Consider the following 13024-nt stretch of genomic DNA (forward strand, 5'->3'; position numbering starts at 1 on the left):
CGGTGTCAGCATGGTTGATAACTCCAAAGAGATTCTCCATTACCAGATTTGTTCTCTTGCGTTCTCTCTCTCTCTCTCTCTCTCTCTCTCTCTCTCTCTCTCTCTCTCTCTGCTTCTTTATGTTCTTGAGGGAAGGCCCACCTCGTTACGATCAACCTTCCCTTTTCCCAGCTATATTTATGGCCGAAACGTAGTTCCACCTTCTTCCAGCCTCTTGTCTTGATCCGAAAGAGAGAGAGAGCTGACAGTCAAGCTTGCTTCTTGTTCGATCTTGATGACAGCAATCTGTCATTTGTTGTGGGCTATTGTTTTCATTCAAGCCTTCTGCTTCAACAGCTAGTTGAGGGCGTTATGCTTGTCTTGTCGTTGAAGCCTCGTGGAATATGGGGGGACAGTAATCCTGCAAACAGAGAGCTTTCGGTCTCTAGAATAACGTCCGCGGCTTGCTTGCCTTCGCTTTCAGGATTCTTGTGGATCAAGAATGAGTGAATGAGTTGTTCCGGTGATCAAAGATCTAATCTTTCTCGGGAATTCCAGTCGTTCTTGTAGTGGTCTGCGATGAATCTCCAGACGAATGATCTCCATGACCTCTGTTTTGGATCATTGGGCAATGCTCCGTTTGAGGCTCTCGACCTTTCTTACAAGGCGCCCGCTTTCTTGGGGTGTTGTTTTCCTGTGGCAAGGAATCCCTTCTCTTCTCATACACCGAGGCGAGGTTTCATGCCGCCTGATCTGCCCACTCCTGGTTCGAGCTGTGTTGGATCGTCTCCTGCCGCCTTCTATGCTGCTGAGCAAATGATGGGCTTGCCTCTGCTCGACTACCGATCCGTCTCTAAACCGACAAGGACTTCCTCGGAAGCTTGGTCGTCGAACAAGCCCGCAGCGTCAGCGTCATTCTTCGAGCAAGACGGTATTAGTTGTCGGTCAAGGGATGATGCTTTGGACTCTGTCTTGAATCTTCGGATGCTGCAAAGCAGAGTTCCAAGCTCCAGAGATGATTTCAGTAATTTTCTACGTGAAGATCCCCAGCCTCATCCGGGGAGCAGACAGGCAGGTTGGAGTGCCGCCAGTCCACCTCTTGTCATTCATGATCCCTCTGTACGTATCTCTGCCTCTTCTTTTCTGTTCTGTCCTCCTCTTCGTGCTTGTTTGGTATTGGTTTCCGCAGCGCACGTAACCCTGCTTGTTTAATTGTCGGTTCTCCCTCTAAGGTCGGATGCGGTCCATCAAGCTCCTCGACGGAAAAGCAGAACTCTCAGCTTCAGACAGAGAAGCAACTGCCCAAGGCTTTGTCGACTGCTCCCGGCACGGCTCTCTCCAACAAAACGCGAATAAGGTGGACGCAGGATCTCCATGAGCGGTTTGTGGAGTGTGCGAATCGGCTCGGAGGAGCCGAGAGTAAGTAGCTTGATCTGATTACCTGTTCTACAAGGTAGAATTTGGTTTAGACTTCTCCTCGGATCCTAAACCATCATCATTCGCGTGTGTTCTTGTGGGTTCGCTTGCAGAAGCAACTCCAAAGGGGATTCTGAAGTTGATGAATTCAGCTGGGTTAACCATATACCATGTCAAGAGCCATTTGCAGGTAATCCTAAACTTGAGCAGGGAATAGTTTGATGCATCATAGTCTGCAGTTTCAAGCTGAGATGGTTTGTCTTGCAGAAATATAGGATTGCCAAGCACATGCCAGAACGAGCAGAAGGTAAAACTCTTCTTCTGTAAGAATCTTTAGCCTAAACCATAAGCTGTCGTTCGAACTTCTATGAAGCAAATTAAGATTTACATTAGCAAATGAATAAAACGAGAGATGTTGAAGATGGAAACATGGCCTGCAAATGTTTTGTTTGGCATGCAGAACAAAATCTTTTCCTGCTTGAGACTCATCTGTCTTTCATGTGAACTTTCAGTCTTAAGCTTCTGTGCTTTTCATGTCTCATAAAATATAGCAATGCATCGGACCAAGTTTGCATCAAAAATCACACAAACGAGTTTCTTGGATTGCTAAATATCTAAATTGTTGATACTGAATGAAAGCTTAAAAGCAAAGTGAAAAATAGCCTACAATTAAGTAGATAGATAGGTGCTGTTCCTGTTGAGGTATGAGGAGTATCAGAAATTTCTAATCATGGAATGGCTGGCAACAGCATGAATGCTGCCGTAGATTGATTTCCTGAAGAAAATATAGTTTGCCCATATTATGCATGCTCTTAAAGATGTTCATATTCTTCTCTCTAAATGCTGCAGGCAAGTTTGAAAGAAGAGCGGCTGCCAATGTTGCAGAACTCGATCCGAAAATGTAATTTCTGATAGATATCTTATGCACAAAAAGAATCGATTGGCTGCAGTTGCATCTTTCACTAATCAGAGGCTACCATTCTGTTGCAGTGGCATGCAGTTTACAGAAGCATTGAGGCTTCAACTAGATGTCCAAGTGCGTCTTCACGAGCAGCTGGAGGTGCGATGCTCTTCCTGCTTATGATTCTGATACGCGTTCTCATGTTGAATCATCACAAGTTGTTGTGTCTTGTCTCATTTTTGTTGAGTAGATTCAAAAGAACCTGCAGTTGAGAATAGAGGCACAGAGTAGGAAGCTGCAGCAGATGCTTGAAGAGCAAGCCAAAAGCAATACAAGTCATGTGCAGACTGAAAACATGGATGTCTCGTCTGCAGGAGATAGTCCTGCAGAAAGTTTCGACGATGCTCAACTGTTACACCAAGTTTCCATCGAAGATTAGTTAGCTTTAAGATGCAGCACACAGTTCCATTTCAAGTGTGGACAGGCTCGCCAGCTTTGAACATTCCTCAAGTCAAGTCTCCTAACACGTACTAAAGATGAAATTTTTGTCCGATAAATTCTTGTTGAATGGATGCTTGGTGTAATATGATCAATTTCTTCCAACACTCAAAGTGTGTTCACTTAGCTTTTCCACTGTTTTGGTACAAAAAAGGGATCCAAGACTTGGAATTCCATATGATCACACTGTTTGAATTAAGGATAGATGAATCTTTCTTACATATAGAAGAATGATGCTGATAGTGTTCTAAGGTCCTTTAGCTGGTTTTCATGTAACTTTTGACCATAATAAAAGGCTCTTATTTTGTTCTCGCAAAGAATTTTCGCTTTTCCTATCCATTCCAACAAATATTAAAGATCAAAGGTTTTGTTTTTTTTACATCTATGATGAGCACTTGTAATGTCATGACCTAAGTAAGTTGGCCTAGTAAAGTTGTATTATGGATGGTGGCACTTGATAAACTACCTATCCGAAACAGCATAGTGTGTAGGGTAGTCCATTAGTACCTCAAATTGAGTGGCTTTAGGTATCTCTCAACAACATTGCTGTTTGTTCTCTCCTAATGCCAATTTGCTGCAGCTGACTTACAATAGTCAACAAGAAATGACTTGGATTAGAAATGAACCAGAGATTATTTATTCAGAGCACCTAATTCCCAAAAGAAAAACAGTAAGCCTGACACTGAAATGCTCAGGTTTGTATTCAAAATCTGGGATGGAAATGTTTGGTAGCAAGCTTACAAGACAGTTTAAGAAAAATTTCCGGAGCTAGGCCTTCAATGTTGCATGAAACACAAGACTGCTTCAGTGCTCCAGGGTGCTTAAGCAATACATTATGCTTTGTTGACGCGAATCTTCTGCCCTTCCAACATCTGAAAAGACAAAAGTATTAGAGAAAAAAGAAAAAATTCCAGCCACATACGATGGTTGTTCTTGAGTCAATTACATGTCATTCAAAATGTGTAGCATTAGGAGGAAAGATATGGTTCAAGCAAAATCTCACACTAAGAATCTACTTAAGTATATCTCTTCAAAAGCAAAGGGCATGTGTTGAATGATAGGTTGTGCCAGGGAGAAGCTTGTTATAAGCTACATACTAATGAAGAACCGAATATGAGATTATTAGGGTTTCCTATAGAAGTGGTTCCAAGTGAACTCTACATTGCCGAGAAGAATCAGCTGGGTAAATTAAAGATTAACCCACACTTCAGCTGCCCAACTAATACATTAGTGATAAAATCATATCAGCAAGATGGAAAGAAAATAATGTTCTGAGACTTCTAAATGTTGCAAACAGAAACACATAAGCAGAAAGGAATTGGAATCACACATAACACCTAAATGAACAAGTGTCCTCTCATAAGAGAATAGAAGCTTCAAATGCTACTAAACTATGGATTGAAATTTGATTCCTTTTAAAGCTATTGAAATAGTGCAATGGTTTTGCTAGTTGGTTACAGTTGATACAGAATGAACAAGACTTACTATAAGTGGTTCTTTTCTCAAAATGTAGCACAACTAATATTAAGAACAAGATGTAGCACAACTTACTGCATTGTTGAATGATGCAATAGCAGCCTCCACTTCCTCATCAGAAGAAAATGATACAAAGCCAAAGCCACTGGACTTCGAAGTTCCTGGAACTCGGGACACTTTTGCACCAAGAACCTTTCCCTTTTCAGAGAAGAACTTGCTGAGTACATCAGTGGTAACTGTCTTCGCAAGATTGCCTATGTAAACCTTGTGTGGACTGTCAACAAACGTCGATTCTTCAGCTTGGAGAAGGGATAAATCAATGGTTTGAAAAGGTTTCTCTGTCACATTTACTTTGATTTTCCGACCTCCAACTTCCTGACACCAGGTTGCATTTAATGTTTGAGCTCAAACATGTCCATATAGCAAATGAAAGTAAACCAAATGCCCTAAATATCAAGTAAAAGTGTCCCATATCTGATGGTCCATAAAGTGGGACAAACAAACGAACCTCACAAACTTACAGTGTCATTAAGCTTTTCAATAGCTGCATTTGCATCCTCTACAGAGTTCATTGTCACAAATGCAAAACGCCGGCTCCTTCCAGAATATTTATCATACATAACCTGAAAGAGAAAACACATGACATATTAAATTCTCCTAGAATATGATCAGGCATACATAACATGGTTTTAGAGAAAGCAAGGAACCGAACCTTCTACCCATGATCAACTTGCAGATTAATGTCAGTTATTACAGTGATGATATTATGAGCATGCTGAAAGAATTTGCAGACCATTGCTTATGAAACATTTGAGGCAGCTTTCATTCGTGGCAGAGAGTGTTTATTAAAGCTCTAGTTCGAGCTCTCCAATTTGCAACTAGGTAGGGTGAAAGCAGCGGTTTCGCTACCAAACACAGCTCTTATTAATTTTTTTTACATAGTACAAGACAGATGAATTCCAAATTAAACTCGGTATATCACGAAGCTGTAGAGCTAAAATAGGAAGAAAGAAATCCAGAGAAGTAAAAACTCTCATTGTAGAATGTGGCAGACAATCAACTTCAAACATCCAAGCAGAGAATTCAAAGTATCATTACGTCTGTTAAAAGTTTAAATATACGAAAACAAATCAACAACACAGTACACCCAATAATTGTTGCCAAATCCCCTCCAAGATAGAAGCTTTCTGAACTACGACCAATTGAAGTTCTCAAGTTCTAAGGGGAAACAATCACAAAAAAGAAGGAAAAAGTGGGTCATAATACCTCGGCCTTCTCCACAGATCCATGTTCCGCAAACATCTTGGTCAACTCCTCATTGTCCACGGTCCTTGGGATGTTCCCCACGTAGAGCCTCCGCGCGACTTCCGGCTCAGCCGTTGCGGTGGAATCCACGGCCAAGATGGAAAAAGCTCTCCTCCTGCGGACAGAGCAAGAAGCAGAAGAGGACAAAGAGAAGGAGGACAATGATCGGTAGTTCGCAGGAGAAGCTCCGGCAACCAGCCAGGCGGATACTTTGGGGATTCCGCTGCATTCCCTGGGGTTATGGTAGAGATTGGGAGACAAGAACGACGAGATCGCCGCCATTCCTTCCAGAGAACGAAGAAACAAGGAAATTGAGGTGTAGGGTTTATAGCAAAGAGCGAGTTAGGGTTTTTGGGGCGGGCGAAGGAAGAGGGGCGAAGCAGGGAAAGAGATGAGGAGCGTTATCTGCTTTAAACGGTGACAACGGTGGGAGAAAGGGGTGATGGCGACTGCGTTCACATGTTCCTGAGGCACATCGTAATGCCACAACATTGTTTCGGCCCATCAAAGAGGAAGGCCCATGTCACTTATTACAGCCCAAGTCAAACCAATGTCAACGAGCAGCACAAGCCACCATGCCTCCAAAGTCAAATCTTATATTCTTTCTCGTTTGCACTTTCATCAGAATTAAGTTATCACTCATCCATTAAATGAGGCAAAAACAACTTCACTTGCATTATATCCAATCATCATTACATGTCTTTATGAAAACACTGACAAACTCGGAATTTTGCTAGAATGGATCGACGCAAAGCAGTTGACTTACAATTCTACAACCACATTTAGATGTCAAAGCTGAAAGCTGCAAACTGCAACGCTACATTTACAGTCTGAGAGCTCCTTTATTACTTCGGTTCTACACTTCAATCTGTAATAGTTGTTACCTGGTGATGTTTCTTCAATGCAGAGGACCTGTTCTTTTATGTACAGAGATGAGAAGAACATGAAGGCTAAGGTCAGACCCAGTTCCTGGTAATTGAGAAGTTGTGGAATCTGAAGGACACATCTCCGGCAGTATCCCTAGTGAGACTGCCCTCGGCACCACCTCTGTAGACCAAATCCTGCAGCACTTTATCCACTGGGGATGGCGGCACAAGAGACGGTGTTGGTGACAGCTCAAATGGCAGCGACGACGGTATCGTTGCCTCTGATCTCTCGGCCATGCTCGTCGGACTGGAAGGAGGCGTCTCCCACATGAGCAGGTGGAGTAAAATGGGCTTCAGCGCGTGTCGGTGCAGTGAGAGCTTCTGGCTGAGGGAGACCGTGTCGAAGCACCTGATGGCTCCTGATGTGGACACCATCCATGGAAGGACCTTCTCGTCCCCGACCCTTGAGATCACTAGTCGCTTTGAAGCTTCCGAAGCTTCTTTGAAGAGTTCTTTGAGTCCCGATCGAGCTGCAGCAACTCCTGAGTTGTTATCATCCGTTACGGACGATATGTAGATAAAACCCTGTTAAAAAAACTATCGTCTTTCAGAACATATTTAGGATCTTGAAGCTACGACATGTTTGAAGGCATGAGAAAACATTTACTGAAGGAAATGGCAGTAGCATTTCGAAGACTTAGGGTCCATAAATTCTGTCTAGATTCAAACAATTCTAGCGAAAGGGATGAATGATTTTAGGAAAGTTAAGGAATGAGCAACCAACAAAACAAATCCAACAATTGAATTTGTTGAAAGGTGTTAAAGAAAACCTCTTCGGTGCGACTAATCGCAAAGCCAAGCTTCGTATCGCCTTCCTGTAGCATAATTTCCAATGGCATCTCCCCTGCTATTGGGGTGTACCAAAGCCTAACAGCTCTTACCACCCCAATGTCCACTCCATGGTAATCCTCAAATCCATAGAGGCTGACATTTGCCAAGTTTGAGAGGTCAGCCAGTGATCCCATGTTTACCGTAGATGAAGCCGTCTCTCCTGAGATCTGTCACGACAAAATTAGAATTACTTTCAATTTACAAACAGAAGAGCTCAAAGAAGACTGGTGAAGAGAACAACATTGGGTGATATCTGGAGCTTGTTCTCAGATTACCTTAGTAAGCAGGGCCTCAGTTTGGAGGCTGCTGAAGGCAATGGGGACCCCTGATGCCTGTGAGGAGTTGAACCAAGCATTGGCTCGGGATAAGGTGTCCTCGAGAGAGCTATAGCGGGTGCCTGAAGGATCTGATGCCTTGGGAAGGATGAGCATGGAAAGAAAACAGCTCGAGTTCGAGGTGCGCAACGACTCCTTCATCTTCTTCTCCCATGGATACGAGACATAACCATCCTGGACTTGTGTGTTGCTCAGCACACACACCACCCTGGAGCTCCTTGACCCTTTTCAGAAGCGGTCAGTACAAAAACCATTAGATTGAGAAAGATGAAACCCGATCTGGCAGCATCCTTTGCCAGCTCTTTCAAATAGCCATGTCAAAATAAGCTATTAACTTAATGTTAACTTCTTAATGGCACTAATTTAACATTAATCCCAGTGAAGCGAAGCTATAATGCATCTTCTTCGAAGCAATCTACAGATACAGCAGGGATCTTAACTGCCGATAAGAACTTAAGCATCTACTCATGTGGATTGATTCCACACAAATCCTAGAAATATTTATTGCGACCACATTATGTTTTGTGTACGTGGAAGATGCACAATGTTTATTCTAACACTTTGGGGACTGGATCTAGAATCTGAATTACCCAGGGCAACATTTCTTGCAATCACCAAGAAGTGGCATGCGAGTGGTTCTCTAGAATACCGTCCATGACCCATTGCTTTCTTCAAAACAAATCTTATTCAAAAATCATCCCTGTGGATGTGCCCTAGAAGCCAAATTTTATTTGACATTAGACTAACAACAGTACATGTGGAGAACTGGAAATAAAAAGAATCAGACAAAATTTTCTCTGTTGAATAGAATCTAGTACAGTCTATGGAGTATCTGCTTCTGTAAAGGCCAAACGACATATATAAACAAAGAAGGTGATAAACCTTCATTTCACCCTTCAAGTTCACATAAGCATATTTACAGAGCAAAATATTGGTTCCATGCGTCGTGACAAATTTCACGAGGTCTCAATACATAAATTTAGTGTCCCACAAGCTTATTACGAAATAATTACATTATTCTTACAAAGGGATCCCGACCCAATTCCTTTGGATTTAAAAAGAAAACTCCAAAAATCAGATAGATATTCACTAGATACCTCAAGTCTGTATGAAAACTACATAAACATTCTCAGCCAAGAAACCTAATCATTGACCAATGTAAGTACAAGAAATATCTCGATAACAGGTTTGTAAAATTTTACCGACCTACTGAAACAACACAAAAGAAGAACTTTCATCTTCAATTTTTTCTAGCCATCAATTGAAAAATAGACCAATGAAATCAATATTCAACCACAATAGTTTTCCGTAATAGGCCAATGAAATCAATACTTAACCACAATAGGTTTGGCATACATCCTGAAATCCTCATACTTCTCTATACACAGAAACAGATCTTAAACTTCAAATCGCAAGTTGTGGACTCAACCCTGAAACATTCTATCTATACAAACAAATAAAACCTAAAAGGTTCAGAATTAACAATTATATGTTACACAAGGAGAGCTCCTGCAAGAGAGACTTAGTATTTTGTATGCTAGTGATCTGCATCTATAATGTTATTCTAAACATTCTTTCCATAAGATCTGTTCTATAATTGAAGAAGAATGAATGGATTCTTGGAATTTGATTCCCGTTTAACACCAAAAGAAAACACAGTAAAAGAAGGTGAAACTATTGCTTATAGATTTAGCACCGCAGAACTTCATCTTTGCCTCTTGACAATTGCATTAATATATTGTTCGAAACTTTGGAGGGGCTTATGTGCAAATGAAAGAGGAAAGGAGGAGAATTACTTACTCTGCAAGGCGATGCAGTCGGACTCGGAACGGTCGGCCAGGGCGACGGCGTAATTAGGGTCGCGGATCGAGCGGAGCAGGTACTGCCGCCGCCCTGCCGGCGGGTGGGGCACGACGCAGGCGTGGAGCTCAAGGATGACGGCGCTAGGGTCGCCGCCGCCGCGGCGGGCCTTGAGGAGGACGGAGGTGTCGCCGCGCTTGAACGCGGTGTGGAGGTACTTCATGACACCGGCCCGCCCGCCCTTGAAAGGCGCCTGGACCGGAGGCGAGCCCCCGAAGGTGACCTCCTCCAGGATGTCCCCGGTCTGCAGCGCCGCCGTCTCCCCGCCGGCCCCGCTCCACTCCTCCGCCTTGCTGCCCCCCGCCACGCACTCGATCGCCACCACCGTCGCGCGTCCCCCGCCGTCGGATCGGTCCATTTTCATCGCGCCTCTACAACAAAGCTTCAATCTTTACGGCTCTTCCACCGCCAAAAATCGATCTTTTCTCGAAATCGATGATAAAGTATCCCTGTAAGAGCGAAATTCGAAGAAAGATTTGAATTTTTTTTTTTTTGCACTCACGTTCTTCCCGAAGTCCGAGAGAGAGAGAGGGGAGACAAAGATCGTCGCTCCCCTCCGGAAGCTTCAAAGAGAGACCCAATTCGCGTGACGAAAGAGAGAGAGATATTAACTTAAGAACCCCAAAAGTCCTGCAACCAAAAGGAAGACTTTGACTATGGAAAAGCCACCATTCGTTGTCTTCCGATGGGCAGATATTAGCGACAGCGACACTTCCACGCGATATAATTATCTTAGAGCAAATTTAAGAATTTTTTTTAATTTCTGATTAACACTTTTATTTTTAAATATTATCAGAAATTATTTTTATAAAATAATGATATTATCCTTATTCATGTCTTTGTCTAGCATTGTCACCCTTATCGAATCTATTGGTTTTCGTTGGATTCTCCCTTACACTTGTTATTATTGGACTTCATTTGTCTCATCGATCTCGTATTATCTCTATAATCATAACCTCTTTCACTTGTGCTTAACTAGAGACAAAAGTAAAATAATTTGTAAAATATTTTTAAAATTAAAATATATGTAAATATTTTTTTAAAACTAAGGAATTCTTTCAAAAAAATTCTTCCAATGATATATAAAAGAAAGACCGATGACTTTACATGTTGGAAACCACGAGAACCTCCGATCACGGCCGTCCATTCGCTGCTGCAAGTGGAATCAATCACAACATTTGTCGTTGCAAAGTCAGCATGAGACAACGGTACGTTCTTCCCTCCTCATTGGTGGACACCCTCAGACTCCGTAACATTATTGGATTCTGTGCTGCAATGACACGACTTTGGGAACGTGCCATGGGAGGAAACCTCGGATCATTTCTCTATTCCCTGCTTCATGCATTCTTGTCCTCGATGCAGGGGATCTACCACAAGATTCGGCAGATCTAGTTGGGGCAGTACATGGTATAGCAGTTCTTTAATCCCTGATCTGATCACCTTCTTTGTTGCTCTGCTGATGTTCGCGAACAGCCTTACTGCTAGTGTGGTTGCTTGTACGCTTCTTCCTCTGTTAATGACATAAGATTACTTCCAGTTTTGAGCTACTGATACATGATTAGAATATGTACTTGTCCTGCAACTCCCATTACATTTAACAGCTCTTGCAACTTCATTGGTAGTCGACACCAATGACACAGCTTCTTTCAGAATCAAGAGCTCGAGATGTGAATCATGTTCAGAGTCAAGGATTCAGAATGAGGTGATCCAAGCTTGCTAAAGATTATGATATTGGTGTAAGAATCAAGGATTCAAGAGGAGTTGAATCAGACCTGCTGATTCTGGCATGTTTTCTACAGTAACAAGTAGCTTTCAGAATCAAGAATTCAAGATGATGAACTGAATCAGGCCTGCTGTTGATTCTGATCTTTATTTTATATAACAGCAAACTGCTTTAAAATATATCAACCTCACATGTTTAAGAAATGGAGCTTAGCATGACATCAGGGATGTCCAATAAGAAATTCTGATGTTCTGATGTTTGTCAGTAGGTGCAATTTTTGTGGATCTCTCCATTCCATGGAACAAGAAGTTGTCTTCAACCTGGAAAACAGCTTCATGATCAGCTAGTGCCAGTCTTCAACCTGTGGCATAGATATTTGTATATCAACATCCAGGGAAAGAAAATATTGTTCATCTTGAAAAGATCAAGAAGCTATTTTCAACTTCTATTTCCAGCTCCAATTGATATGGCCAATGTGATGATTGTTATTAAACCAATACAAATATAAATAGTTGGACTGTGTTTGGTCATGTGGACATCTCAGCCCACAACAAAACATGGTTGGCTCGATTCAATGGAAATCCAAATTCTTCAGCCAGTTGAGGGTTGAGATGGTCGAGGATAGCTTGTGGTCATTGGCAAAGAGCTGTTGCAAAGCTATAGCCAACCAGTTCAAGCTAAATCAGCTTCAGAGTAGTCCTTAGGGTCTTGTGTTGCTTACCACTGAATCTGAGCACAGTTTGAGATTGGTCTGGACAATCAAAGCCCCAAAGCTTTCTGATACATGTGCACTAGGTGAGGAGAAGTAGCCAAGGAGACAACAGGATGAGGGCAATGCTGGGTTCATTGGAGAACATGTTTATAGTCGAGCACTATGTCAGGGATGATAGATGTGAGGGTGCTACTCAAAATGCTTGATCAGCCACATTTATTTCTCACCGTGATGTGAGCAGCGTAACAACACATAACATGCTCTAACTTCATGTGTTGTGATAGCACAAGGGTGTCAAATGGACTACACACAACCATTGACAGCCCTCAGGAGCTCAATTAGGAGATATGAGAGAGAGAGACGAGAAGAAAGTGCTTTGGCACGGTAGAAGTAATGGAGACTCTGGTTTTCGTCAGCCCATCACTCTCAATGAAGACTTACTTCAAGAAACAAAGATGGGAAGATACAACCCACAGGCTTAATTTATGGGCGGATAATTTTCTGTCCACTTTGTTCATTATGGATCATTGATTTAAACTGTTTTTGCAACAATTATCCTCACTTACAAACTTTTAGTTGTCTTCCAATAAATTACTCATTTTTAGGGATAAAAACTCTAAATTATTTACAAAGAACAAAAATATATTCAAAAGAAGGTCTGACACTCTCCTTAAAAAAACTTGGACCTACACAAACAAATTATTAAGATAGATTATATATCTAATAATATTTAGAATGATCATCAATATCATCTTTAGCATTTCATCCGGTGCAAAACAACTTTAAATCCCAAACAAATGATAATAATTTTATAAAAAAATATCAAATGATAATATATTTATCAAACTCTTATAAATCAATTTTAATTTTTTTACTTATGTGGGACTAATTTGAGATATTATAATTTCGATCAAACCTTAACATGATGAATATAGGACTTAACTCTAGTTGTTCAATAGTGAGTTTCTGACTCCGAGTAGTTTTTTCCTATAGACACGAACTAATTGATCTATCAATTTTGTTAAACCTAAATTATTAGTCAAAATACTTAAGATAAAATTG

At 41.6% G+C, this 13024-nt stretch overlaps 3 protein-coding genes across 3 annotated transcripts; 1 reads left to right on the forward strand and 2 right to left on the reverse strand.

The window, feature by feature from the left end:
- Positions 1-229: 229 nt before the first annotated feature.
- Positions 230-2962, forward strand: LOC135610722 (myb family transcription factor RLI1-like). The gene is made up of 7 exons (XM_065105570.1): positions 230-1098; positions 1212-1398; positions 1509-1585; positions 1663-1702; positions 2245-2296; positions 2386-2455; positions 2547-2962. The coding sequence occupies exons 1-7, from the start codon at positions 559-561 to the stop codon at positions 2733-2735; spliced, it is 1155 nt and encodes a 384-aa protein (XP_064961642.1). The 5' UTR covers positions 230-558; the 3' UTR covers positions 2736-2962.
- Positions 2963-3471: 509 nt separating this feature from the next.
- On the reverse strand, positions 3472-5966 carry LOC135610723 (small ribosomal subunit protein cS22-like). Its single transcript, XM_065105571.1, has 4 exons — positions 5537-5966; positions 4792-4893; positions 4346-4645; positions 3472-3666 (listed from the first exon to the last, which is right to left on the reverse strand). Exons 1-4 carry the CDS (start codon positions 5855-5857, stop codon positions 3628-3630), a joined length of 762 nt encoding a protein of 253 aa, XP_064961643.1. The 5' UTR covers positions 5858-5966; the 3' UTR covers positions 3472-3627.
- Positions 5967-6226: 260 nt separating this feature from the next.
- LOC135610721 (uncharacterized) lies at positions 6227-10161 on the reverse strand. The gene is made up of 5 exons (XM_065105569.1): positions 10030-10161; positions 9468-9898; positions 7608-7891; positions 7272-7499; positions 6227-7026 (listed from the first exon to the last, which is right to left on the reverse strand). The coding sequence occupies exons 2-5, from the start codon at positions 9889-9891 to the stop codon at positions 6532-6534; spliced, it is 1431 nt and encodes a 476-aa protein (XP_064961641.1). The 5' UTR covers positions 9892-9898; positions 10030-10161; the 3' UTR covers positions 6227-6531.
- Positions 10162-13024: the final 2863 nt, after the last annotated feature.

Source organism: Musa acuminata, chromosome BXJ2-4 (assembly GCF_036884655.1).
Source record: "Musa acuminata AAA Group cultivar baxijiao chromosome BXJ2-4, Cavendish_Baxijiao_AAA, whole genome shotgun sequence".
Classification (NCBI taxonomy): Eukaryota; Viridiplantae; Streptophyta; class Magnoliopsida; order Zingiberales; family Musaceae; genus Musa; species Musa acuminata.

What these genes read in the sequence shown, in the direction of transcription:
- LOC135610722 (XM_065105570.1), top strand. Translation starts at nt 559, where the DNA reads ATGAATCTCCAGACGAATGATCTCCATGACCTCTGTTTTGGATCATTG. An exon ending in CATGCCAGAACGAGCAGAAG is followed by an intron (nt 1,703 to 2,244) that starts GTAAAACTCTTC and finishes TAAATGCTGCAG; the next exon opens with GCAAGTTTGAAAGAAGAGCG. An exon ending in GCAGAACTCGATCCGAAAAT is followed by an intron (nt 2,297 to 2,385) that starts GTAATTTCTGAT and finishes ATTCTGTTGCAG; the next exon opens with TGGCATGCAGTTTACAGAAG.
- LOC135610723 (XM_065105571.1), bottom strand. Translation starts at nt 5,857, where the DNA reads ATGGCGGCGATCTCGTCGTTCTTGTCTCCCAATCTCTACCATAACCCC. An exon ending in TTGAAAAGCTTAATGACACT is followed by an intron (nt 4,646 to 4,791) that starts GTAAGTTTGTGA and finishes ACCTGGTGTCAG; the next exon opens with GAAGTTGGAGGTCGGAAAAT. An exon ending in TTGCATCATTCAACAATGCA is followed by an intron (nt 3,667 to 4,345) that starts GTAAGTTGTGCT and finishes TTGTCTTTTCAG; the next exon opens with ATGTTGGAAGGGCAGAAGAT.
- LOC135610721 (XM_065105569.1), bottom strand. Translation starts at nt 9,891, where the DNA reads ATGAAAATGGACCGATCCGACGGCGGGGGACGCGCGACGGTGGTGGCG. An exon ending in CGACTGCATCGCCTTGCAGA is followed by an intron (nt 7,892 to 9,467) that starts GTAAGTAATTCT and finishes GCTTCTGAAAAG; the next exon opens with GGTCAAGGAGCTCCAGGGTG. An exon ending in CTGAGGCCCTGCTTACTAAG is followed by an intron (nt 7,500 to 7,607) that starts GTAATCTGAGAA and finishes TTGTCGTGACAG; the next exon opens with ATCTCAGGAGAGACGGCTTC.